Raw genomic sequence first — 26,869 nt, 5'->3', positions numbered from 1 at the left:
TGCGGCTTTTGAATGCGCAGCTTAAAGGAGTTTCGTTAATGCCTGCTAGCCGTTAGGCCCCGCATGGTCTTCCAGCTCGCCTCCTTATCCGTGTCTTCCCACGGGCTTTGACCTACAGCACTCGTGCTGACGCAGTGGCGCAGAATTTAAAGCGTTGTGGCTTAGTGTTAGCACCGCCCCCGAAGTCGGTGCGAAGCTACCATAGTTGCAACGCACACTTCCAACGATGCAGTCATTGCGAAGAGTGCGATTGTGACAGTGGACACCGATCGATAGCGACGGGAACAATAGTCAGTGTCACGAATGCCTGCCTTCCTTGGCTGCCTGTTTCCCGTCTTGACTTTTTCCTGAATTCTCTGGCTGTTGATCCAAACTCTATCACGTATTTTCTGTTCGGCATATTAGCATTTGCATCACTGCCTGCGTTGCGTCGACTTTCCTGTCAGTGTTTTTTTGACCTTCTGTGGCTGACAAATTCACGACATGCTTTTTCTTTTATGTCACCGATGCAGCGTGGCGGAGATGGCAGCGCCGCTTTCCTCATCTGCGGTGGCGGAGGGCCCTGTTTCGGAGGCTGCTCGCTGGGCCCAAATGTCGTACAACAAGCAGTACGAGGAGCTGTACAACAACAAGCCTTTGAACACTAAGAAAATCGTACCCAAGCCCAACAAGATGGCACAGGCAGATGAGCCCGGTGCGGGGCATGTGCCATTCTCCGACGTCTATACTGTCCCGAAGCGCAACCTTTTTGGCCGCGACTGGAACGGAACGGATTTGTACTACACTGCCTTTATCGGCGGAATGCACCTGCTCGCGCTGGCGGCGCCTTTCACGTTCTCTTGGGATATGGTGGCGCTGTTTTTCGGGTCGTACTTTGTGACCGGCTGCCTGGGCATTACTCTGTCGTACCACCGGCAGCTGAGCCACAAGTCCTTCACAACGCCCAAGTGGCTCGAGTACATCTTGGCGTACTGCGGAGTGCTGGCCGTACAGGTACGAAAATGGACCCACGGGGAGGTTGGGGGAGGGGGGAAAAGGGTTTTGCCAGGTCCATGTGGTGTTGAATGGACGTTCTCCCCTTTCTTTCCCCGCCGTCAATCACACGCTCTTCTACGTACCTACATACGAACCTACCTACCTACCTAAATACTTGCAAACAGGGCGACCCTTTGGAATGGGCCAGCAGTCATCGCTACCACCACCTCCATACCGACACTCCTCTGGATCCACACTCGCCGTACGAGGGCTTCTTCTGGAGTCACATGGGCTGGCTGCTGGACAACCGGGTGCGGTGTGGGGCGAGGGCTGGGTGGGGTTGGAGTGGCGCAATCGCCTGTTTGTGAGGTGCGGCGGGGGTGAAGGGAAAAGAGGAGATTCCGAAAGCTTTTTACTTGGTTCGTTTATTTGTCTGTTTGGCTCGGTTTCGGAGCTCGCTGTGCCGGTGTGTCGAATGGGCTGGACATGGACGGACTGCGAAGTGTTGGAGCGTAGTGTTAAGCTGGTGCCAGGGCACAGTCGGGGTGGGCGGATGCACGGTGGATATGGACTGGAGATGTGTTAGTCAAGGAGCGTCCTGGGTGCGTTGCGGCCCTTGTCGGCGAACCCAAACCCATGTTTATGGCAATAAATTGGGAAGAACTACAGCCAGGGATGAAAGGTCAATCCAGTTCGGTGAGATAGCTGGTTTTCTACACGAAATCTTGAGTCCCGGATGGCCATCGTGTTTCTGTAGTCGCATGTGTGTGCGACACTCTGGGTTCAATAATCCTCCGTAACTTCTTATATCCATGACAACCCCTGGTGAAAATGTACCACCTGATTTTTTCCGCCAAGACACGGACATTTCTCCATCCCTGTCTGTAACTCAGCTTTCATCCTCGTCTTTGAGGGTTGATGTTCGATGTGTACGTATATATGTATTACATTACATATGTATGTATGTCTTTGTGTTCAATGTGTGTCTTGTGTTGTGTCCTCTTTAGGCCACGATGGAGCGAGTTTCCAACCGCAGCAACGCCGATGACCTGGAGTCCCAGTGGTATTACCGCTTCCTGCGTGACACGTATGGGTGGCATGTGGCAGCCCAGTTGGCGGTTCTATTCCTGGTGGGTGCAGGATTGATTGATTGATTTGATATGATTATTACGAAAAAAAAGGATAATGGAATCTTTGTTTTTGCTTTTCTGTAGAGTCTGGTGTGCATTGCGAGTTTCACTTTTGGCGTTAATTCGTTAATCTGCCTGGCGCACACTCGCGCTTCTTCCTTGCTTTTCCACCTGTTTCCCGCTGCTGCTGTGAACTCAGGCGGGCGGCTTGCCGGCCGTTGTTTGGGGCGGAGCGCTGCGCATGGTTTGGGTGTGGCATATCACTTGGTTCGTAAACTCGGCGTCGCACTGCTGGGGGTATCAGGTGGGGGGGGTGAGGGGAGGGGAGGGGGTGGGAGGGGTGGTCGTGGTCCACGGAAGGCAACTGGAAAGGCGGTAGCAGGGGACCCCGGGGGCCGGGTGGCGGGATGTGGCTTTGAGCTACTGATGCCGTCCGGTTGGCGGTCGGTCGGTTGGCCGTCGGTCGGTTGGCCGTCGCGGGACTATGGAGGGGGGTTGGCTGTCCCGGGCGACCCCTCGCGCCCACCTCCTGGCAGCTTTTCACTCGTCCGAATCCGAACCTCCCTCGCATCATAACGCCTCACCCTTCTCTCTCTCCCCCTCTCCACGGCGCTGTTCAGGACTACGACACGGGCGATCTGTCCAAGAACAACTGGTGGGTGGGTATCCTGGCTTTTGGCGAGGGCTGGCACAACAACCACCACGCCTTCGAGTTCTCAGCTCGCCACGGCTTCGAGTGGTGGCAGGTGGACATGACATGGGGTATGGTTTGCCTCCTGGAGAAGCTGGGGCTCGCGAGCAACATCAAACTGCCCACCGAGCGACAAAAGGCCCGCCTGGCGATCAAGAGGCCCGCCGCTGGCGCCGCCTAAATGATGTCGATACGATTCAAGAGTATTGCTGCTCCTGCTCCTCCTCTTATGTCCTCGCCAGCGGGAGCTCTGTCGGTACATGTACGGCCGCGGTACATTGGCTCCGGCGCCCCCACCGGTGTATATGCCATGTGAGAGCGCTGAACTTGAGAACTGAGGGGGCGATGATGGCGATGCGTCAAGGGCTTTTGTTAGTTTGGTAGTAGGAAGCGGTTTCTTCGGTTGCTGGTTTTTGGCGTACCAATGTTCAGCGGGATGAGGTTTGGGGCGCGGCTACCTCGCCGAGGTGGCTGCTGCATATGACATCGCAGGGATTTCTGGCCTGTGCGATGAGGGGAAGATGGAGCGAGAGGCGAGGCGGTGGCGGCAGGCGGCAGTTGCGGTGAAGGCTCGACGACAAGGCTCGGCGATGACGACGACGATGGGGGATGTACGTTGGTGGATGTGATGCGGAAATCGGGGGAAGGGGATTCGGATGAGCGAATGAAAAGCGACGGAGCGGCCTGAAGGGGCGAGAAACCGCGAAGGGAGACGGATTTCGCTGATAGCTCTTTTGCATGGGATGTATTTTATAGCCTTAAGGTTGACCCTTGGGCCATTGCGGCCATACGCGTGTCGAAGATGTGCAATTGCCTGCCGCTGGTAGTAGTGTAAGGGTGCGGAGCTACAAGAGCTGGGCCCGTCCCGGCTCGTGGGGGGGAGCCCGCGGAGTGTGCAGTATTGGTGTGGGGGAGAGAGGAGGGGCGTTTCCGCTTCCTTATCGGTTGCGGTTTGTTCTCGCGATGTCGCTGGATTCGAAGCACGTAAAACGAGTTCCAGAGGCAGGGTTGAGGCTCTAAAGGACATTTCCCCACGATGATGGTGATGATGTTGTTGTTGTTGTTGTTGTTGTTGTTGTTGTTGGTCGGAGGCCGGAGCCGTGAACTTCCTGGTGCGATTTGTAGAGTCGGATGGGATCTTGCCGGTGCGTTCGGTGGAGGGTGGTGATGTAGGCGGAAGGCTTCGTTTGTTGCGCGAATAGTCCTTGTCCGTGGGTTGGATTATTGTGGCGTGATGTTGTGTTTTCCTTTTTTTGGTTGCTTCGTTGTTTTTGGTTGCCTGGTGCTCTCTGTGTTGATTCGCCGTCGTTTGCTGGATCTGGCGGTGGTAGTGGCTGTGTGGGCTGGGACTGGAACCGGATGGACGCTTCTAGCTGAAACAAACATTTCAAATAGAAGTCCGGAAGATGTGTGCTTTTTCAGCTGTTAAAGACGTCCAAGCGGTGATGAGAGGCTGGCCGTCTGGATACGGCACTCGTCATGCGCTTTTAGGGCGTGCATGCAATGGCGCTCGTGTAAGGGGATGCACAAAAGTGTGTATCCTCCTGCTGGTGGAGTGGAGAAATTGTGCATATGAAGGTGATGTAATGTAAAAATGTCTGGTGATGACGACGCGGATGCTGTTGGGCCTCTGTGTCTTGTGTCTGCTAGCTGACCCAGGATGAGGAAGCTGGTATAACCGATTGTTATTTTGCTTTGGTCAGGTTGCGGAGGGGTTTGGAAAGGACGGGATGTGCAAAGCGATATTGTAGTAGTCCCAGTTGTACGGCATGTGTACGGCGTTTCGTCCTGAAATCTCTGTCGCTATCATCGCGTCGGTGCTGCGTCCTGAATCATGGCGTATGCCCGTCTCATGCAGGTCTCCCAAGTCCGTTGTCCCGTGCCTGGAATGCGAGAGGCGGGAAGAGGTGAGATACGAGGGGAGAGGAGTGCGGATGATGGGGAGGGAGGAGAGGTAGGGTGGCAGGAACGCCGCCTGGAGTGGAAGCGGGAGAGCGAGAGTTGGTTGGGAGGCAAACGGACCAAGAAGAAGAAGAAAAAGAAGAAGAATTTACTTTGCGGCGTTTCATTTTGATGCTTTCGTTCGGGAGTGCCTGTGTGCGATGAGGATGAGGAGGTGTTGCGGTCTTCATTAGGGCGTTTGGTGAAGATTGGTTAGTGCGTGTTGCGTATCTTGTGCTTTCAAATCAGTCAATTGTGCGGTCTAATAACATGCATGAGGTAAAATATGGTTCATACGGTGCCGACACGCAATCCGCTTTTTCCACAGAAAGAGTATGTTACGTCGGGATTGACGTCCACGTTTGTCGGGCAGGCGGATGGTCTGACGGTCCTGATGGCCACCTCCGGCGACCGCCTGATGTACCACTGCCTGCCACGGCACGTCTTTTCACGATATCAGAGCAGCTGTAGCAGTCTATTTCGCAAGGCCTCTGCTCATCACCTCATCGCGCGGAGAGCCCCTTACGCGCCATCAGCATCGCACAGCGGACAGAATGAACCCGATGCCACTCTGTGTGTGTGTGTGTGTGTGCAGTTATGCGGCAGCAACATCGTTTCGGAGGCGGTGGAGGAGGTTTGATTAAAAAGAACCAAACCTGATTCTTTTCGGAACGTGCACAGCTCTCTCTGTCCCTACTAGTGCTTGGGAGAGCACTAGGGTTATGTTTCTGTGAGACCTGGCCAACATCCCCAGCAGGAAGGAGGCGACTGCAGTTGCCGCAGGCGCCATGGGCAGCCCCGGCTTCGTGTGCTGCTCTTCCTGCCCGCCCATGCGCAGCCCCGAACCTTTTGATATCGTCCCTCTGCCTAAGTCCGAACAACCAGCGTCCATCTTGTCGCTCGTCCGTCTTGTCGCTGTTGCCTTCTCTGTGTGCGTGTCATGTGATATGATGTCGTGTGTCGCGCTGCGCGGTCTGTCGTACCGCAGCATGTGATAGTCGTGTTTCGCTCATCACAGGGCTACGTGCGGGAATACTGTGCCGTGCCGTGCCGGGGAGTTGTCCTGTGTTTTGCGCTGCAACTCGTTTACCGTTTGGCGCCTAATTTTCTGCATCCTCCGCGCCTGGAGTAGGGAATGTGGTACGCTATGGTGGCACTGCCGCCATCGATGACAGGTGGACCTGCTAGGGGGTGCCGTACCAGTCCCTGAGAAAGCGGGCGAACCCCTCCTCTCCTTACAGCCATATGTGAATTGTGTTCAAATGGCTCAGAAGCCTCCCACCCTGTAACAATTCAATTCAAGTATTTCAATTTATCATTCTGTCAAATTTCGATTGATGTTCAACGAAGTGACGACAGCTCCGACTTCGATTTGTTTGTCCGAAGGTACGTGCGCGTCCATTTGTCGGTCTATCTGTCTGTCCGTCTGTTCATCCGTTGAGATGGTGCGGGGAAGGTGCGGGGAAGGCGCGATGTCTGTCGCCATCCTCCCTTGCCTCTTTTGCCCTTTGCGGTAATGGGATTGGGTCATCTGAATGGCAATTGTTGGTGAACGTCGTACGTGAGTACAAATGTGCGTGGTGGCGGAGTCTGGCGGCGTGTCAACACACGGGCTTCCTTGCCCGTTGCCGTCAATGCTAGTAGCGGCGGCGGCAGCAGCACCAGTAGTTCTAACGGCGGCCCTTTAATCTGTCTTTCAACCCCATCATCTTCCATCGCGATAGCCCCTGTAATATATATCTGTCATTTAAGCACGTTACGTCCTGTACTTTTTCTGCTCCCCTCTACCTACCTCGAGAAGACACAAGTGTCCGGTACGACCCTGGTACACACATATACACAGGCAATATATATATATATGTGTATGTGTGTATGTGTATCGTGTGTGTGGATGTATGTCCACACACACGATACACATACATACATATGTATATATACATGATACGTATATTTCCTGCCCTCATGGAACAATAATAACAACAGATGGCAACAAGCAGTATACTTTCAACATGTTGCATCGAAGTCCACCTGGACTATGTATATATAACGCCGTGTGCACCGTAGGCTAAGCGTGATGCACAGGGAGGGAAACATTTGGCCTAACGACCCATGGCTCGTCTCGCTTCATCACGGATTTCCCTAGCAATCGAAATGCAGTATCACATCCTTGTGGATTCATCCTTATGGATTCATGGCACCTTACCGAGGGAAAAATGAAGGAGAGGAAAGCGGCAAAGGCGGGAAAAGATTTCCACGGCAACACCTCCGTCTTCAGTATCACCATGACGCCGCCTGCCTAAGCAGTGGACGGGCAAGGGCGCCCGAAGGCCACCGTACCGCTCTTTTGTCGTCCTCACGCTTGTGCGAACACCATACCAGTAAATGACCAGCTACAGGTGGGCGGCAGTCAAGGCACACAGAAAAATATACAAACATACCTTCAAAGGAATGTCGACATGTCCTGTAAGCTTCGGGCCCCAGGGTGCTGCCGTGTGGGCGCACTCCCTGTGCGAGCAGTGCCTGGAAGCAGGGCTACTGCAAAACCCATTTTGGACGCATGCAATGTCTTTGTTGGCGCTTAGCGCTTAGCGGTCCTTATAGCTTCCATGGGCTTCATTTTTAGTTATGAAGATAAAGCCATCGCTTGTGTGTGGATAAACCATACATAAATATGGACCAATAGGGTCCAACGTGGACGAGATCTCGCCCGGGAAGATAGGATGTATGTTGTAGTGAACATGCTGAAAACTAACAACTTTTAGCTTAGCCTTCAACATGTTTGCCACAGCAAAAGGTGTGGTGCATGTGCCCGGGTGGTGCGGGCATACAGGAGCGGCTACGCCGCCCCTCAGTTCCCCACCCCCTTAACACACGCCAGGCCTCGGCCGGCGTACTATTATTATTATTATTATTATTATTATTATTATTATTATTATTATTATTATTATTATTATTATTATTATTATTATTATTATTATTATTATTATTATTATTATTGCATGTGCCCGCACATGCGGCAGGGCTGTGGTCGTGCGGCAGGAGATTTGCAAGTAGCCGTACAGCATGAGCTCGCTCGCACCCGATGAGGTGCACTTAGTTTTCGATGAGTCGTGTATGACACAAAGTCATATGGTACAGAGTCGCACGGAGTGTACACATGACACCCAGTGCGTTTGCTCTACCTGCCTCCTGCTCCACCGCCTCACGATGCGATGGTACGAGTTATCACCAGGGGTCAATATCAGCCACGTTTCCCAATGCATGGGATCATCCCACGAGCACAGGAAGCATAACACCTATTGCAGGTTTATCAGGTCACTTATTCCTGATACTTAGCTCGTACTCGTCGGCACGAGGTTTTGGGGTTTTCTCAGCCATTTGTTGATCAAGCTGGTGATTTGGCACTGATGAGATGACGTCGACCTAACACGACTGCTGCTGCACGAGGTTGAGCGTTCGCTAGAGGAGGACGCAGAATGACGAGTCCTAGCTTTGTATGTGGAGCTTTCGGTCGCTATCCTGTCTGATCTACTCTTCCAAAGCCGTCCCAGGCTTGTAAACTTACAAGAAGATACGTCTGCTGCTGCTGGCCCCCGGCAGCTGATTGTGCGTGCGTGAAAGCCGTCATACACGAGAGGGTTTTCTCATTTACCAAGTGGACGCTGATGGGTCTCGTTCCTTATATGCACAAGGTGTGTATATGTGTGTGTATATGTGTGTGTATATGTGTGTGTATATGTGTGTGTATATGTGTGTGTATATGTGTGTGTATGTGTGTGTGTGTATGTATGTGTGTTACTCCTTGAGTTGCGTTACTCTCCAAAGGCGTAGCGGCTCCCTACAAGCCGGATATGTATCTAAACCCACCAAGCTCATCACAGGTCAGTAGCCATCAATTCGCCAACTCTGCGTGCCCGTTTAACTCAGCAGCCATGCCATCCACACCCAGCCCATCCGCACCCGGTACGCTGACTTAGCAAAGTCCATCCATCCAGCCACCATCCACCAGCCACTCAGGGTATGGCGCCCTGTCCTGCCTCCGTCAATCCAGCAGGCTATCCCTTCTAACCACCTCTTCGCCCATCCACCATCCGCCAACCCTGTCCGGCATCAATTGCCATCAAGGTCCGCAATCAATCAATTATTTTGCCGGCTTAACGCAAAAGGATAGAAAGGCAGGCATTGCAAGAAGCCGACTGTTCGTCGCTCGATCCTCCCTGCTGTCTGCCTCTAGCAACACCCGGACACGCATACGTACACGCACCCGTACACGTGTAATGCTCGCTCGTGTCCGTGCGTCCGTCTGTCTGTCTGTCTGCCGATTTCTGGCTAGCTACCTACATTCATCTACTTCATCGGATTTCGTACTTTTACTAATCTCGACTATGAGAAGGAACGAACGAAAGCACTGGTAGTAAGAGCGAGCAACTACTAGCAGGCGAGGTGTACCACCAGGGCCCACCTGGAATACCCCCTGGAGGAAGCGAACACGCATGCCGTGGTTATTAAACCGCCTCGGCGGGCGGGCGGATCCGTCAATGACCGCTATCATTGGGGCGAAGGGCATCGTAAATCGAACAGCGAGGAACTAATTGTTGTGGTGGCGGCATAGGTATTCATTTAGCATTGTTGTGAACGGACATTTGGCCCGCCTACGTACCTACGTATATCTACGTACCTAGATACCACACGAACTGCATCCCGGTATAAAATGCCCGGCCGAGGTGCAGAGCACAGGATGCAGCCGTGCCGTGCAAGCATCAAAACAAAACTGCTCCTGCAATCTACTTATCTGTCTAATGTTCTACCTAACCATTACCATTGCTTTACCCCGCGCTGGGTTCATGCAAAAAACCACACGCAGCATGGGGACCCTCACGTCCGCCGCACTTCAGTACGGCCCTTCAACCTGGTTTCGGAGGGGGTAAAATATGCTTTGGTGATCGTTCTGTCAGGGCAGGGCGTGCACCTCTGGCCAGCAGCATCACGTCCAGCAAGCTGCCACGTGACCATCATCAGTGTCAGGTCCGATCAGATTATATGTAATACCGCACCACACACACACACACACACATACACACGTACACACGTACCCAGAAGATACACAGACTTCCAAGCCAGATACGCATATACATACAAACAAAACACACAAATAAAAACAAAACACATGCAGGGGAGCTCTGCTTTAACTTTGGATGATTTTGGCCTAGCTACCTACCTAACCTAACCTTCAACGCACGTCCATATGTATGTATGTGCGTCCAGAAAGGGAAACACGCCATTATAAAAAGGCGCATATGTAACCACTGGGCAACAAGGAACTTGACTGACGAGGTGCGTTCACACTCATCAAGAACTCACATATGTGCAAGCATAAGCCGCACTCGCTCGCTTCTTGTTGCCTTACCTAGCGGCTCTGGTAACATTACCTAGCGCCCAAACGCCAGATTAACTAACTAACTAACTAACTGTGTCAATCACTTCCCTCTCATACCACCAGCTATCAGTAGTCTACCACAATCTACAACATGAGCTACTGGCATAGACCCGACGTTCATCACGCGCGGGCGGAACAGATTGATATGCATGCATACCGACGGGTTTAAATCCCCACACAAATGTGTGTATGTATGTATGTGTGTGTGGGGGGGACCCAACTGCAAAAGGAAACATACGCGCACACCTTTTGTTGCTCATCATCACTTCTACCTTTCTTGCCCTTAAAGAACAATCTTGTCCGCCAAAGTGTAAAGGCTGGCGCCGCCGAAAAAGCCTTCCGAGATACTGGCGGAATGCTGGCTTTAGCGTGTACTGTCATGTAGCTTGAGTGTCTGCCGTACGACGGTACGACAACTACTACAAGAAGGGCACGCACCCAGCGCTGGCACACTCGCATTATTATTTCGGCATTATAGCAAACCCAATTACGTGCACATACATACGTTCGTACGTACTTGTTTGCGACGTAGCAGTATACGCTTTCATCCGGCCTATTTGCACTTTATGTTAGGCTCGCCGGTCGTCCTTGTTCCGGTTCCAAAAGTGGAGCATCGTCATCCATTCGTATCGGTGGCAACGCCTACTTACGCCCACCGAAAGCGACCCTTCAATCAAAGCAGCATGCATCTAATCGAATCCTGACCGTAGACAGTCAATGCCATCCGTACGCCGTTTACTTGTTCGCACTGCATGGCACGGCAAGCACGCACATTGGCATGGGGATAACACCATGGGGCAAAACAGCCAAACGTTTGGCTAGGAGGATCTCAGCAGGTAATTACGCCAGGACCGGAAGGCTCGTCCAGAGGGATGCTCGTCCAGATGGGTACTCGTCACGCAGGGATGGTCGTCCAGAGGGTCGTCCGAGTCCGTGGGAATACTGTTCCACTTACGCGTCCGTCCCACAAACGTTTCCCCCCCCAAAAAACAGATGTTGGTACTTCTGTCTTGCCCCGCAAATCCTAGTTTGATGTCGCTCGCTACCTTGCATGCGCGCAGAGCTAAGCTAACTTCACGACCGTACACAAACAGTAGCGGAGGACGAGGAGGATACATCGTACCATCAATCTTTATTGAAAATGGCCTCCGCTACTGTACGTAGGCGCGATATATATACAGGTGAACTTCATGATAGTTGGGATTCGGGTTCTCTGACGCCAGCGGCATTGGGGGTGGCCTATATAGGAACTGCCCCGTCCTGGCGGTGGTGGTTGCTGCGATGTCACTACACCGTTTGCGCCTCAACCGCCAACGGTGGCACCAACGGCTATGTCAGAGATGGCGGCGGCACGAACGATGTGCTTGGCACAAGAGCGACAGTGGGAACGGCTGGCATCGCCCTTCAACTGTGTAAACGGCAGCTGCGAAAGCGATCAGCCATGCATCATTGACAGCCTGCATGTGCTTTGTTGTTGCGGCGACGGGTCGGTTCCTGGTGGGGGCTATCGCGACGTTGGTTTGGCGGCCGGCGGCGGCGGCGGTGGGACAGAGCTGCTCGGTGGAGACCGACGAGGAGGGGGGCGGCGCTGCCGGGGTCGAGGTCTCGGCGGAGAGGGGGCAAGTGGAGAAGGAGGCGGTGGCTTGGGAGGTGGTGGCACCGTCGGAGGCCTTGGAGGCGTCGGAGGGCTTGGAGGTGTCGGAGGCCTTGGAGGCGTCGGAGGGCTTGGAGGCGTCGGAGGGCTTGGAGGCGTCGGAGGCCTTGGTGGCTGTGGTGGCTTGGGTGATGGCGGTTGACTAGCTAGAAGGGGGCTTCGCCCTGCCACTGGTGGGGGCGGCTGCCGGCTGGGAGGGCTGCTGGCGGGCGTATCCTCACCCCATCTCGATTGAATGCTCTCGCCGCCAGGCATCCTGCCGGCACAGTCCGGGTCCAGCTCGTCCGGCAGGAAGTCGCAGTCGTCGTCTAGGCCATCGCCACAGGTCTGCTCTACCTCCGCCAACCGAAGGCAAAGACTGGCTAGCGCGCCCTCGCCGCCCACCCAACGATCAAACCTCACCGTCAGTCCCGTGGCGCTGTGTGTGTAAATCGCCCCGACGTCCAGCTGCGCTAGCAGCGTTGTACGGGAAATCGGCGATGCAATTGTACCGCTGTAGGTATGGACGAGCAGGTACGGCACGCCGTTGCGGTTCGCCTTGAAGGGCAAGTCGTACGGCGGTGCATTAATGCGCGCAGAGACGTAAAACCGTTGATTGGTGGTCGCTCCAGGGAGGCTGGCTGCCATGATGAAGGACGCCGGCCCGCTGGATTGCGGAGGAACCAGAAATTGACGGGAGCCGGTGGACAAGTTGGCCGCAGTAAGCCCTTGGTGTGGCCAGCCCCAGCCCAGCTGTACATGATAGCAATGGCATAAGGAAGAGTGTCCATCGGACATATGGGGCGGTAGGTGGAGCAACGTTAAACATTCGTTACCTTGGTTAGATTTCGCTGATGGAAGGTCCATAGCTAGTTGCATTATGGAAGGGTTAATGTGACGAGTTAAAGCGGAGAGCTTATACCTAGGAGGCCAACGCCGGCATCTATCTATCTATCTATCTATCTATCTATCTATCTATCTATCTATCTACACCGCCAGGTGACACAGGGTGAGGCCCCACGAGCTGTGTCTGCGTGTTCATCCACCTTTCCGCTGGAGGCTGCTGGGTATATGGGTGTACGGCACAGCTGGTGCAACTGTGAAGTAAAACATATTCGGAGCTCCTCCTAGCTCTAGAATAGATGGGGCATATCCTCCCGTACGCTTGCCGTACATGCCTGCCAATTGTGCGCCGCGTTAAAACACCGGATGCCTTGGCCATCCACCGCCCCCATGGTGCATGTCCAGTCACATTGATCCCCCCAGCCGCAGGTTCTTGTGCTGTTGGCGTGTCCTAACCCAAGATTATGTCCGGCCTCGTGCAGCCAAAATTCCAGCCGGCTAAAAAAATCGCCAGACAGCCAGATGAAGCCCGTGCCATATGTGTTTCGCCCTGTGCCCGAAAGCCGAGCGCCGAACGTGGCCGAGCCGGCGGCGCCGTTGCAGCCTGTGGCCAGATGGCGCCACAGATGGGGCCACAGATGGGGGGGGGTAAGGTGGGCGGGTGAGTAAATGAGGAAGGCAAAGGTGAGCCGAAACAACATGGGTGGCTGGGGATGGGCGTCTGTGTGCGAAAGGGTGGAGGCTGCTTTATGATGTGGCCGGGTTCATGGACGAGCAAGTCTGTCTTGTTGGGATCGGGAAGGGAAGCTGTGGCGGAGGTCTGGAGCTAGGGAGCATAGCGCCCACCAAACGAGATGCGCCCATCAGGCGAGATGCCGAGGCCAACAAATATTAATAGGACGAGGAGAGGAGGAGGAGAGGAATGAAAAAAGTCGGCGTGGGACGGCGAGGTACTGTTTGGTCGCCGTACATTAGTCGAATGCGGGTCTTCCGTTCCCCGGAGTCCATACTCCGCTATCTCGGAGGTCGCCTTATCTTCGAGCCCGCCTGACAAACAGCACACAACCACGCAACCTTGTCTCATCCTAACCTTCGGTTCCCTTCCTCTCCCACTGAAATGCTCAGTTCGTCAGTTGGTCAGTTGGTCGGTTGGTCAGTTGGTCGATCTCACCGGGGGCTGTGGCCATGAATCCCTTCGGGAGCAGCATTACTTGGTGGGTATACTCGCTCGCAGTGACACCCTTTGACGCGGCGTAGTATTCCAACCAGTACTGCCATTTATCCAAATTGAAGCCGCCACATCCTGACGTATTGAATGAATTTCCGTCGGGATAGGAAAACAACAGGTGGGCTACCGAGCCGTTGCAGGGCAGTTCTACGGGACCCATGACCTTGACAGTAGGGGCCTGGACTTGGCCGTACGAGCACGTTGTGTAGTAGGCCCCCAGGTTACGGGCGAGGGGACCGGTGCCGTTGAAGTAATCGTCGGCGGTAATAGCTTTGCCAAGGAGGCCGGTACCGTTGAACAAGTCGTACACCATCTGCGTGGTGTGTACAACAACGGGGGTGTGACATGAAACGGAGCCCGTCAGCAAGCGCCGTCGCCAAGGTTATTGCAGCTGCAGTTTCTTCTGACAGCAAAATGAGTTATTATTATATTAAGCCCCGTGCGCGTAGGGGTGTGTGTGTGTGTGGTGTATGTGTGGGTGGTGTGTGTGGGGTGGGGGGGGATGCAGACGCTGAGTTAGCAGTGCGTATCCTGGGCATACACATTGATACCTGAGTTTTTAGGCAAGGCAATGCTGAAGCAAACGGTACAAGCTAGGGGCCCGAAAGGAGAACGTGTGTCTATGCACGTGTGAGAGTACTAGTGGACTATCTGAACGGTCGGCATCGACAGAGCTATTATCAGAGTCCCGCTGCTTCCGTAGCTGTTTCCGTAGCAGTACCAATAAGCACAACCACCTTCACAACCACCATGCGGACCCCATCCCGAGCTCATCCACACTACAGGGGCGCACCCAGCGGGGCGAGATGACCTTTCCTGGTCATCCGTAACACACCCAGCAAATTATCAACAGGCAAATTAACTCTTCAGACTCCTAAGCACGGACCAACTCAACAAAAAAATCACAGAGCACTTGCTGCCGTACCTCCACAGAGGCTGCTGCCGGCTTGTTGTAATTGCACATTTGTGTTAGAAACACCAAGTACGATGGCGCTGTGGGCGTGGAAATGGTGCCCCCAAACAGCCGGCGGCGGTTACCTCCCGCACTTCCCGGCTCGTCGGCCTCTCCATCTCTCCCTGCGTCCTCACCCACCGACTCCTCTTCCACCATCAGAGCCGGCGCCTCGCACGAGTGCATCACGCCGCTGGAGATGTTTCGGTACGATAATCGTACGCGGGCATTGGGTGGCAGCTCCTCTAGATCCACTTTGCCCTCGCAAAAAGCAACACGGTAGACGAAACCGCTGTCCTCGAGGAGGGAGGCCTCCAAAGCATCCGATCCATCGCTTCGCGCAATCGAACGGATCATCAAGGTGCCTGTGTTTGTGCGCATTTTTGTGGTGGTGGCCGGGAAGCGTGTGTATGTATGTAGGTACGGGCGCCCGGGAGGGTGTCGTATGTGGTGAGGGGGGGTATTATGGTCCGGTGGTCTGGGCACAGTGAGAGCAGGTGGGGGCCTTCTCTTACCTGTGGCAACGCCCGCACGGTTCGTCTCCATATGCCTGGTTCTCAAATTAGCGGCGATAGCAAGGCCAGGTGCCGTGAGCGCCAGGGCGATCACAACGCCAGTTAAGCACATCGAAGCGTATACTGGAAGAACCATAAAAGCCGCAGGGGCCGCAGAGCACCTTGTTCTCAGTTCACCACCGAGATCCGCGACAATAAGTCATGAATGAATGAATTTTTTTTCCTGAAGGAGCCCTGCGCACAGTTGGCACAGATAGACAGGATGTAACCGGTGTTGTGAGTCCGATTGTTATCGTCGGTAACGGCATGCTAAATTGTACATGAAAATATAATATGCAATTGATGTTTTTCGTGTTCGTTTACAGGATGAAGTGTATACCGTATACCGTTGCTTGGAAGACAGGACGGGACAGAACGGGCTGTCGGTTGGGAAAGGGCTGACAGGCAGGCAGCATTATCTCGTTTTCAGCTCCTAAGGGGCTGACTATCAGTTCGGAAACCGTCGCAAAAACCCAATAGGAATTTCGCTTCAGCTGCACGAGTTACAGATGAACTCCCAGCGCGTGTCCGCACAAGCTGGCGCGCGATATCATTTATGCGACACCACTGGGACTGAAGCTTCGGTAAGGAAACTAATCATAACCTTGGGATGAACCCTGCTTCATTTAGCTGCCTGTCGCTGCAAGTTTCCGGTCGGTTGATTGCTAATGCGAGGCTACAGCCTCTGCACGACACCCGTAACTGCCTAGCTTGAGTATGAAGCGAGCGAGCATCTCAAAATTTCCCAGGAGTAAGTATCCATTTTACCGGGGAGTAGGTCTACCAAGCTGGAAAAGGGCTACTGCGTATATATGCTGTATATACAGCCAAGCAACATAGGCGGTGTAAGAGACTGTAAGACAACCTCAGATACAAACGGTTGTATGCTGGGCAAGGGCGCAATTATTTCTCCTTGACTATTGAAATGTAGAAGTTATTGTAAAACAAGGCGTTCCTTGTTCCCAACTTTGCTCCAAACAGAAGGAAAGCCTGTGCTTATAAAAACGTTCTGTGCCAATGGAGCATGGATATGTTACTCAAAGCGTAAAGCTACACATCATCTGGTGGTAGTTTTTTGGTTATATAATGAAGGCCGCGCGTTGTAATACGGGCTTCCAGACATTTTACTTGCTAGCCACGTCAGGCAACATGTGCTCCAACCGACAGAGCATTTCGTCCCCATTATGTCCAAAGTATCATTAGGGTGTTCACCTTAAAATTTATGTGAAAATATGAGAGAGGGTTTGAGCTTGGAAGTACCTTTTACGTACGAGGTTACGTGCGAATCGCGCTCGCAAGCGATTTGCCGCACAGCTGCGAAGCCGATGCGACATGACCATCACCATTACGTAGGGCATACCAGCATTGATAATCAATAAGATACTGATACTTATTATTGTTTTTGTGAAGGTGTCTACTATACATGCATGGCCTCAATTGATAACGAAATACACTAAGCGAGCGGAGCTCTCTCATCGTAGCTTTATCCCCCCCCCAAAAAATGTACAATCAAATAACTAAGTTAACTTGCGTGCCTTTGCCTGACGACGGGCTGAATCAGATACATCAGGTCTAACCAAATAGTCTTAAAATAACCAGCCGAAGAGGTCCTCCCTGACCGCAACTCGCCGAGGACGTTCGCTCTAACTGTGAAGGGTGCAAGACTGAACGCGCATCCTTGCGATTGCGTGTCTCTTCATCACACCGATACACTGCGTGCTGCCAACCGCTGTAATAACGCATTGTTTTCCTTCGCCTAGCTTACAGTAAACTTGCCTTGCCTGCAAGTTTCCAGGGTTTCTTTCATGGTGAAGGGATATTTCAAGGGAGCTTCAAGGGTAACTTTAAAATGCAAAGGAACTAGCTACGTGGCGCTGGTATGACATCTGTGGACAAATATGCGCCCACCTTGCCCACGCCCGGTTTCCAGCCTTGCTCCAAGAGCTTCTAAACCGAGTCACTATCGGTGTGATCTTGGATCTAAAGTTTTTTACGTGTGACAGGCAGTATTCCGCCATTACAAGCTTGGCCGGAACGGTTTTACAATCGAATATTTTGAATGCTAGATAACCAGGTTTCCGCACGTCCTTGACGGTTATAAAGCGCTCAACCACAGCTCACCTAGACGCGAGCAGGGCACATGGCCGCACCGACGACAGCTAAGAGAATTGAATCCACTGCATTCCGGCGCTGCATCGGCCACTGTGCGTAGATTTGCGAGATTCTAGACAATTCTCCGTCCACGCAGCAAGCGCCCGCATGCGCCTGTCCTTCGGAATAAATCCGCCAAGATTGCTACTCACCTGCAAGCATGGTATTCAGGCAAAACTCATCTTCATTAGAGGTTTAAATGACATGCGGACGAGGGAGTGAAACCTGACAGTTTTTATGGGAATAAGAGGGAAGCGGGGCGTACAACTCAAGTATTATACTGCAAAGCAGCAGGCGACAGCCTAACATACAATTTCATCTGATTAACGTACCATTATATTTCTGAAAACTCCGATAGGCCGTTATTTGGTCGCGCGTGCAGGGACACCAATCATTGTATTGATCTCGGACTCCTAAGAAGTCAAATTGTCTTAGCTGTTTTTAAAGGGACAGCTGCTTGGCATATTGCGAAAGCAACATGTGTATTGGTTTATATTGTTTCGTTTGCATTGAGTTGTCCCGCCTTTTATGTGTATGCGACAGCAGGACGCTCGACAACGCTAGATTGCTGTGTGAGGTTGCGGTCCAAAACGGAATGTTTAATCAAGCAATTTGTCATAATTGCGTAATCTTTCGTTTGCACTCGCTCAACAGGACATATAGAAACCACAGCACGCAACTGGGCGAGGTCGTCAGCAAGCTGCCGATTGTACTGCTAGGCCAGTCTCAACTCTGCCGTCTATGCAGATGCTCAGACTGCTAATAGTCCGTCCTTGACAAATTCAAGCAATATAAACAAAGCTGCAAAAGGTAATCCGCATTGCAAGAGCTCACCAAGCAGTATCCCAGCAGGTCCAGTGCCGCCGCTGGTAGGTGCAGCTGGTTGTGGCTCGCCCTCCAGCTGCCGGCTTGCACCCAGAAGCCGCCCTCACCGCAGCCCTGCCGCTGCACGACCTAAAAGAGGATGAAAGCAAACAGTTCTCACAGGCTTAACGCTTGCTTATATGTAATTGCCAAGAATGGAGTCCAGCAGGTCAGGGTGACGTACTATTCGGGAAAGGATGTGAGAGCAGCAACTCGTTTCACCATTTTCCTTTACTTGTGTTGGAGCAGGTGCTGGGGACGAAACGCAACGCATCTGGCAGAACACGCATAACTCAAGATATATTTAATTTTCTCCCAGAGGCCGTACACCTCTGCAAGTATAAACCTGACTCAATCCCTCCAAATCAATCTGACAGTCGTCCTGCAGAGACGCCATTTAAAAAGTCTGTCCCACAAGCATATTAGCTGCACAGTGACAAAGGTCCATGATGCTGTGCGCCGTGCCGACTACTGGCATACGCTACCACGGATTTCACCTTGCCATCTACCTGGCAGCGGGCGCCTTGGTGCTTACGGCATGTCTTGTCATCCCTTCATTACCGGTACAGTCGGGTGCTGGAATGCCACGCCGACCAAAAACCATAAAGGTCCAGAAGGAGGCGGTGCAATATTTCTTCTTATGTGCTTATCACATTGATTTGTTGTTAACTTAATTATTGGATGAGCAGTTTTTGCTGTACTGCCCCACGGGAGCCTTTGGGCAAATTCGATTTTTCGTCATAGTTTCTTCCAGCATAAGATGTTATGTTATAAGAAGTGATTCTCGTGGAGTCGGCCAAGTCCTTTGAATCTGCGAATCGAGTTCGGCGAAAAGGCTCCATCCAACCGAGTCGGTTAAGTCTCCTTTAGCCCTGCTCCATTCAGCGCAGAGAAGCTGCGCCGCCGAACAGATACGAAACATAGAAAATAGATGTATTACTTATATTATTTTCTCTCAATGCCGCCAAAAAACGCCCCCTAGATGTGCGGGCGGGTGGGTGGGCTCCAGAAAGCATCAAGAACCGTATCCAGGCCGCGGTCGCGTTTGGGAATGCCGCAAAGAAATTTACAAATCAATTGATCGATCAGTAAATTGCGAATGTGCGACTTGCGCCCACCCTGTTATTAGTCCACCTGCCGTGTTGCCACTCAAGCTCGTCAAACTGCGTTGTACTGTAGCAAAATGCTCCGTGCATATAAGGCCCTTGCGCTTGCATGCCGGTCGCCTTCGCGTGGGCTGCGTGCCATTGAGGCGTAAGCCGCAAGACCGCGACGTCCCCAAAGCCTTTCGCCTGTATTCGCTTATTATACGCCGAAAGGTGAGATGCACATCTGCATAAAAATGCGCGGAACTGGTTGCATTTCACATTGTGAATTGAAAGCCTACCTGCTGCAACTGAGGGCAGCTAAGTCCGATGCGAAGCCATACGAACCGCGAAGCCATACGAAGCCATATCATCTATCAAGAGCTTAAGTTTGCCACGATGCATGCATGAGCCGTGTGCGAATCCACCAATAGTACCAGCAGTACTGGCATCTGAGCTCGCTGACTTTCAGGCCGTAGTAATGGCGCACCGCAAGTTTGTGTTCCTTATGAGCTACAGATTGTGACAATCGTGTTGAAGCTATGGCTAGGTAACCGCAGCAGGCAGCAGGCGGCGCAGGCCCCGCGAGTGGAGTTTCTCATCTGGTTTACCAAAGAAAGGGGCTCAGCCGGGGCATGCGTGGCGTGTATTTACATGTGCATACCAGGGCGAGGAGGGCGCTGGCGGAGAAACGTCGCCCTTCGGAGTCGTCTGACTCCTGCCTGCCTGCCTGCCTGCCTACAGCACCATCAAGAAGAAAGCTCTCTGCCCATCTGCCTTTTGCACATGCTGTGCAAGCTCGTGCCACATCGCCATCAACGTCGCTATTGCTACCTTCTATGTATGTGCGTGTGTTACATGGTCGTGGGGTCTGTGCCCCGTACCTGCAAGCCCCCCAATGCGCGTCGAGGGTTAAAGCGCTGCCACCTTCTATGTACACCCAGGTGCATCTATAAATATGACGGCAGCTCCGGCATTCATCTTAAATATGTACCTATGTACGGTACCAGCGAGCTGCCCCTATTGTTTTGTGTGCAAGCGTGAACGTGAAAGCGGATTAAATGTAGCATGCGCACGCATATCGACACCAGTGCTGCGTTTCGGTTTTTATAAAATGTTGACCGACACGATGCACAAACATGCCCCTCTCATCCAGCTAGGGGGAGTGTGCTTCGGCGGTCGTTCCCGTTGGGAGTACGGTTAGGTGCCCCTGGCCAGCGTCAGGCATGGATCGATGTGTAACGGAAACAAACATGCAGCAATATGTGCACTTGTGGAAAAACATAATAGCGAAATTCCCTCTGACTGTGTCACAGTGGTCAGCACACACGGCAACAGATCATCAACAGAGCATGCTGGAGGCCATGAAATGGGAGCCAGTATGTCTGGTGAGGATGTTGGAACGCGTATTTGGGCTCACCGCAACTTTATCAGTTATCCCCTTTGGGCGCTAGCCTGGGCTGGTAGTGCGGTGTTTCCTGTTCTCCGTGGCTTTTAGGCGTTTAGATATTGCCCTTGGGCCTTCGGCTCGTATGGGTAGTTTTACAGGTATGGGGTCACGCACCCCCAACCATGTAACACACACACACACACACACACACGCACACGGCACCGTTGAGATTCGTAAGGACTATATTCTGGGCGGACTGTGTGGAATTTTTGTGGGTGCTGTGAATGCGGTGCTGGAAAAAGGAGGTATGGATGCCTAGGTTAAGGTTGGTCTTGGTGCACTGCCTCGAGGAGCCGATGCCTCAGCGGCGGTGCAGCTGCGGCTGGTGCATCGGTGGGGGACAAGAGTCGGGGATATTGTGAACATGTCTTCCAGTGTGGAACGTTCGGTGGCCTGATTAAATAATTGTTTGTCTGTCTGTCTATCTAAACGAGCCCGCACCTATGCATGCATGCTCAAGTGTGAGATTGAATCTCAACACAAGGCATGAATCTATAGTCTGGATCTATGACAGGAACAACGCACAAGCACATGCACACAAAACAGTTGCATTAGCACATGCATACTATGCACGCAAACATGCATATGTACACACATGCGAAGTTAGACAGACATATCACCGGACAGACATACGATTCCCCGTTCAAATGCCGCCATACAGCCTGCCGATTCCACACACGCCTTCATGGTGCTATCGGCGCACCCTAAGCTTCCGCCGGTTGTAGAGTGGCGCTAACGAACATCCAAAGAGAGATCCCTTTTATTTCTTTCGCACACAGACACGCACACACATAGACATACATGCACACACACAGAGGGCTTGTGCTGTTTTAGGGATATACCAGTTTCTTCATGTCATACCACTTGAACTACTCTGTCAACACCGTACGAATTTGTACAACAATGGCATCCAGTAATCTGGATCCTGTACAAGCGCACGCAGCCTGCACCCTCCGAGATCTGGCATGTGCTAACATGACCTTGACTTTAAATCTGACCATCGATAGATGAACATGACCTAATGTCAAAGGTCAGAGCGCAAACCAACCGAGGGTGCATATCCAGTCATCCAACCACGTGATGCACGCGATGGCGTTCGGCGTGCATTCATGAAGCTAACACGTCAAGTTGCTAGAACCTCAAAATACAATTGTCCTAAATACCTACATGATTAACCTCTTCAACCTACTTTGAGACGTCTGGGCTCCAGCAGCAGCAGCAGAAACAGCAACAGCAGCTGCTGCTGCTACTGCAGCTGCAGCTGCAGCCCACTTAGAAAAAGATGGGAAGAACTCAATTCCCCCTCATGAATGTGATACACGCACGATCTCTCGCTGTCCATTTTCCAACCAATCATGACCAACCAACCACCTGTAACACTGGCGCCGTAACACTTGCCGCATCACAACGAAACATAAAGCATCAACATATGACATCTTCGCCGTTGTAAGCTCAGGAAGAAAGGATAGAAAAAAAATCTGCAATAAGCTCCAGCGTATGTCAAAAATAGGCATCTATTACGAGCGAGTGAAGAAGGCACCCGGGGCGTGCTAGCAGGCCCTGCGGTTGGGCCGACCACAACCACTACAACCATCACGTTCATCTCGGGCATGCACAAAGCAGAACCTGTGTAACCCCCCCGCATGCGTGGCTTACCCCAAAAAGCACACTGCGCACCGACTCCGCATGAGCCGGGCAGCGAGATATAAAAAGATTGTTGTTGGGCAGGCGGTAAGCGCAGGAAATGATATTATTTGCGCTTTGCGGAGTAATCATGGGTTTCGCATCAACCCCGGGCGCGAAAACGGAAAGTGTATTGTAAGCGCGCGTGTCCCTAGAAAAAACTGAATGTGTATGGGTGCAGGTAGTAGATGTTTAGGCTCGTAGCTGGGAAGAGAAAGTCTACCGCCAGATTTGCCATTAGCTGATGCCATGCTTGTTAGGTACGTTCGCCGTACAGTTCATAGGTGCTAGATAAATGACAGATAGATAGGTAGGTAGGTAGGTAGACAGATAGACAAATCATATCACACAAAGCTGCCTATCCTATAATTCCTTCGTGGTGACGACCTTCCCCATCCGGAGTGAATTAGAGAGAAGTCCGGACATATAATACGCACGGACACACATGCACACGTGCTCGACGTGTTGGACCACACCGATGCACGTGCGTGCGTGCGTGGATGCTTCTGGAGAGCAAGCCATACATAGCGCACGATCTTCAACCGCCGTGCCTGAAGACAACCATGAAAACGCTGAATGAATGAATCCAAGCGGTGACACAGCAGCGTACTTCAACAGAAACCACTTACACACGACGTGCACTCTCTCACACAAACACACACAATAAGAATGGACACGCCGTGGACGCCGCCGGCTTTGGTGGCGCAGTGTATAAGCCTTCTATCCCGAACCCCTCGCGATTCCGGGGGCCTACTGGATCATGCGGTGTCACACGTAGCTGTGCAATGCCATACACGATGCATGCACATCACCACCACGCATGATTCCGTACCTCCGCGGCAAGGCAAGCAAGCAAAAAGCTTACTGCGTCCCGGCAAAGCGGTGGCCAATGCTAGAATTCTAAAATCCGTATTTAAATTCGGAAAAGCTGGACGGCGGCACAGCAAACCATGCCACTTACCACAGGGCCAGAGAGTCAAAGGCCATGAAAGCAAGCCTTATACAGCACTCACACACTTACAACAGGAACACAGCGGCGCCTCAGAAACGCATTGCGAACAAAGGGGATGGGAACTGAAGGGGATGGAGAACCCTTCGGTCGCCCCCTTTGCAGCAGCAGCCGCGGCCGGTGTGCTCCCCTGCAGGGCTACATGCCACTCTCCCTACACCGCAACACCACAGACCGCGGTAGGAGAGGCTCAAAAAAGCATACACGATCCCTACCATGTCATACTCATGCACTATCAGCAGTGCAAATACCACATTTCGCTTCATATGGCAAATCGCCCTCATAATGCGCACCGTTATTGCGCAAGAGCACTTGAGCGCCTACCAGCAGACTATTTGAAGGGTGAGGTAGCCTTGCTGACAGTGGCCTGTGTGTGCGCGCGCTCTTCTACCAGGCCAAGACCCAGCCCCGCGCGCTTGCGCCCGTACGCCTCCTCCGCTCTCATCCCTCTCCCTCACTCGCCCTGCGCTCGGCTACCCTTGTGCACGCGCGCAGGCCTTATCCTGCTTTCCATGCTGTGTACAGTTCAGAACGGCGAGATCCAGCCGAAGCCAGCTAAGGAATGGCTTTCCCCGCAATAGATCCTAAGACATTCTCTCTTTCTACTCCACCCCCTCTCCATCTATTACTATCCATTATGAGCATGGGAACACCTCCCTAAGCATAAAACACTTTAGTTCCGATCACCGCATGAGTTTTGTCGAGACATATAAATGGGCTCACTATATTTGGCTACCCTCTCAACTAGATCTCACACTAGCGTGTTCTAACCCGCACCACACCACAGCGACGGCTGCGGCTCTCTGAAATGCAGCCAGGTCCCCAATCGAAATCTGACGTGTACCTCCAGTATTAATCCTCGCTCTAGTTCCTCCTCCTTCCCAGGTATTTAGAAGCTGCGAACGCCTGCCCGCGACATAAAATGAATTGCGGTCGAGCAGTCTTGAAACAACGACGACTCGCCTCAACTTTGGGAGACGAATAGCAATCCAAAAGCAGCATGGCCGCTACTTCTCATTGGCAAAACACCATTGTTCCGCACATAGCACGTTTTCGCCTTTGCCTGCCAAAAAGCTTATAACAGTGAATAACACCCGTTTCACACACAATCTCACACACGTACACATATACATACAAACATATCCATATCCATACCCACGCAATGCGCAAATCACAGCATGCTCGCCATGTGGCCACATACAACGGCCGTTCGTCAAAGGCGGATTGATAATCTTCTCTCTTCCAAGGACCTTACCTGCCCTCCTGCGCTAACCCGTCGTACCCCAAAAGCCCGCATTTGCACTGCGCGCGTACGCGTGCAAAAGCAAAAGGAGCCTAACCTGGCAATGGCCCCGCGAGCTGTCTGGGACTGACGTGCCCTGGGCCGGGGCTCGAGATCTGGGCGGGTCGGCAGGAGGGGGTGACATGGAAAATTACCTTTCATCACTTCGAGCTGGGCCCTTGCCCCGGTGCAAGGCCGAACCATCCATCAGAGTGAGCGGACGCCATTCGTTCTGCAGCGGCGATTTGACCGTATGGGGCACTCGGCGATGTATCTGCCACCAAAAGTACCTGCCGCCAGCTTTTCGTGCTGCGAGTGCCCAGGAGCATGTCTGGGCACGTCCGTAAATGCGCATTAAGTCCTCACCACCACCTTACCACCACCACCATCACCACCATCACCACCACCATCACCACATCAATAAGCTGATGCCACACAATATTGACACAACCCACTACTAACACCACCACAAACGCAACAAGCAATGCTGCCACCGCCGCCACTGAAAAAAAACAAAAACGAAAAAGCTTGCGAAACGCTTGCAAGCCGACGGGAAACGCGCTCTGCTGTCAAGGGATTGTTAGAAGGCGCGTCAACCTAAGACACTGAACTGCGAAAACTCTAGCCGTGAATAGAGAGCTCTGCAGTCTATTCCCGTCCAGCCGACCCCGCTATACCGTTCCAACAGGGCGACGCGCAGCGGCACGGCCATGTGTGATAGACGCAAATACACGTCCACGGCCGCCATCGCCGCTATTGCCGCCCCGCCCCTACAAAGGCAGACCCCGCAGACGCTGAACCGCTGATGCGATGCAAATGATCTTACACAGCCATAAATCATCATAGCCCCTCATCATAGGGCCTTCCCCATTTCGGAAATGTGCAGTGGGGGCTGCCGTTCAAAGTCAGTCTTCACTTATTGGTTATGGGGGGGTTGAACTGCCACTTCGGAGCCCGCGGAGGGCGCTTAGGGTAGTACGGCACTTGCGGCGGCTGCAAAGGCACCGGCGGAGGTGACGGCACCGGCGGCCGCGGCAGCGGCGGTGGCGACGGTGAAGGCGGCGGGGATCGCCGCGGCGGTGGCGGCGACAGAGGCGGCGACCGCCGTGGCGGTGACGGCAGCGGAGCTTTGCCTGGCATAGCAGCATCGCTACCGGCAGGCGACTTGCCGGTCTCGACTGGCCGCGGCGGAGGTGGGCTGCGAGGCCGCGGAGGCTTGGCTGGCGACGGAGGAGGAGTGGGCGGTCGGAATCGCGGTGGCTTACCAGCAGCTGGCAACGGCGGCGTGGAGGGCTCGTTCGGAGGTGTTGGGGTCTCCGGAAGGTTTGGCGGAGTCATCCATGCACCTGGTGGCAATGGCAACTCAGGAGGCTCCGGGGCGGGCGGTGGAGGGCTGGGCGGAGGTGGACTGGGAGGAGGTGGACTGGGCGGTGGAGGGCTGGGCGGTCGTGGAGATGGAGACTGGGCGCGAAGGGAGGAAAGCGGCTGTGGGCTAGGAGGCGGTGGGCTTGGCGGCAGTGGGCTAGGAGGCGGTGGGCTTGGCGGCAGCGGGCTGGGCGGTCGTGGAGATGGAGGCTGGGCACGAATGGGGGAAGGCGGCGGCGGGCTAGGCGGCAGTGGGCTGGGAGGCAGCGGGCTGGGAGGCGGTGGACTTGGCGGCAGCGGGCTGGGCGGTCGTGAAGATGGAGGCTGGGCACGAATGGGGGAAGGCGGCGGCGGGCTAGGAGGCGGTGGGCTTGGCGGCAGCGGGCTAGGAGGCGGTGGGCTAGGCGGCGGCGGGCTGGGAGGCAGTGGGCTAGGCGGCGGCGGGCTGGGCGGTCGTGGCGATGGGGGCTGGGCGCGAAGGGGGAAAGGCGGCGGCGGGCTAGGAGGAGGTGGGCTTGGCGGCGGCGGGCTAGGCGGCGGTGGGCTTGGCGGCAGCGGGCTAGGAGGAGGTGGAGATGGAGGCTGGGCAGGAATGG

At 53.5% G+C, this 26,869-nt stretch overlaps 6 protein-coding genes across 6 annotated transcripts in view; 2 read left to right on the top strand and 4 right to left on the bottom strand.

Annotated features, from left to right (window-relative positions):
* Positions 1–672: 672 nt before the first annotated feature.
* Positions 673–3,601, top strand: VOLCADRAFT_83090 (MGDG specific palmitate delta-7 desaturase; the record flags this gene model as incomplete). Its single annotated transcript, XM_002955187.1, has 5 exons — positions 673–993; positions 1,161–1,286; positions 1,983–2,105; positions 2,305–2,409; positions 2,726–3,601. 5 exons carry the CDS (start codon positions 673–675, stop codon positions 2,975–2,977), a joined length of 927 nt encoding a protein of 308 aa, XP_002955233.1. The 3' UTR covers positions 2,978–3,601.
* An 894-nt stretch (positions 3,602–4,495) lies between these two features.
* VOLCADRAFT_106697 (uncharacterized protein) lies at positions 4,496–9,951 on the bottom strand (the record flags this gene model as incomplete). The annotated part of the gene is made up of 5 exons (XM_002955131.1): positions 9,200–9,951; positions 7,075–7,127; positions 5,584–5,664; positions 5,264–5,308; positions 4,496–4,679 (listed from the first exon to the last, which is right to left on the bottom strand). The coding sequence occupies exons 1-5, from the start codon at positions 9,302–9,304 to the stop codon at positions 4,496–4,498; spliced, it is 468 nt and encodes a 155-aa protein (XP_002955177.1). The 5' UTR covers positions 9,305–9,951.
* Positions 9,952–11,508: 1,557 nt separating this feature from the next.
* On the bottom strand, positions 11,509–15,481 carry VOLCADRAFT_96082 (uncharacterized protein; the record flags this gene model as incomplete). Its single annotated transcript, XM_002955130.1, has 7 exons — positions 11,509–11,942; positions 12,050–12,474; positions 13,107–13,254; positions 13,822–14,191; positions 14,804–14,871; positions 14,968–15,195; positions 15,346–15,481. 7 exons carry the CDS (start codon positions 15,479–15,481, stop codon positions 11,509–11,511), a joined length of 1,809 nt encoding a protein of 602 aa, XP_002955176.1.
* Positions 15,482–17,543: 2,062 nt separating this feature from the next.
* On the bottom strand, positions 17,544–19,595 carry VOLCADRAFT_96081 (uncharacterized protein; the record flags this gene model as incomplete). Its single annotated transcript, XM_002955129.1, has 3 exons — positions 17,544–17,687; positions 18,370–18,489; positions 19,518–19,595. The coding sequence occupies 3 exons, from the start codon at positions 19,593–19,595 to the stop codon at positions 17,544–17,546; spliced, it is 342 nt and encodes a 113-aa protein (XP_002955175.1).
* A 1,142-nt stretch (positions 19,596–20,737) lies between these two features.
* Positions 20,738–24,207, top strand: VOLCADRAFT_96080 (uncharacterized protein; the record flags this gene model as incomplete). The annotated part of the gene is made up of 4 exons (XM_002955186.1): positions 20,738–20,872; positions 22,600–22,665; positions 23,800–23,968; positions 24,122–24,207. The coding sequence occupies 4 exons, from the start codon at positions 20,738–20,740 to the stop codon at positions 24,205–24,207; spliced, it is 456 nt and encodes a 151-aa protein (XP_002955232.1).
* A 283-nt stretch (positions 24,208–24,490) lies between these two features.
* Positions 24,491–26,869, bottom strand: part of VOLCADRAFT_96079 (uncharacterized protein) — a gene marked incomplete at both ends in the record, with an annotated part of 9,016 nt that continues 6,637 nt past the window's right edge. Inside the window, 4 exons of the mRNA XM_002955128.1 lie at positions 24,491–24,532; positions 24,882–25,024; positions 26,063–26,128; positions 26,174–26,741. Of these exons, the coding sequence (XP_002955174.1) occupies positions 24,491–24,532; positions 24,882–25,024; positions 26,063–26,128; positions 26,174–26,741 (819 nt within the window). The remainder of the gene's footprint in view (positions 24,533–24,881; positions 25,025–26,062; positions 26,129–26,173; positions 26,742–26,869) is intronic.

The sequence above is a fragment of the Volvox carteri genome (assembly GCF_000143455.1).
Source record: "Volvox carteri f. nagariensis unplaced genomic scaffold VOLCAscaffold_49, whole genome shotgun sequence".
In the NCBI taxonomy this organism is placed as follows: domain Eukaryota; kingdom Viridiplantae; phylum Chlorophyta; class Chlorophyceae; order Chlamydomonadales; family Volvocaceae; genus Volvox; species Volvox carteri.
This window is presented reverse-complemented; position numbering and strand designations above follow the sequence as displayed.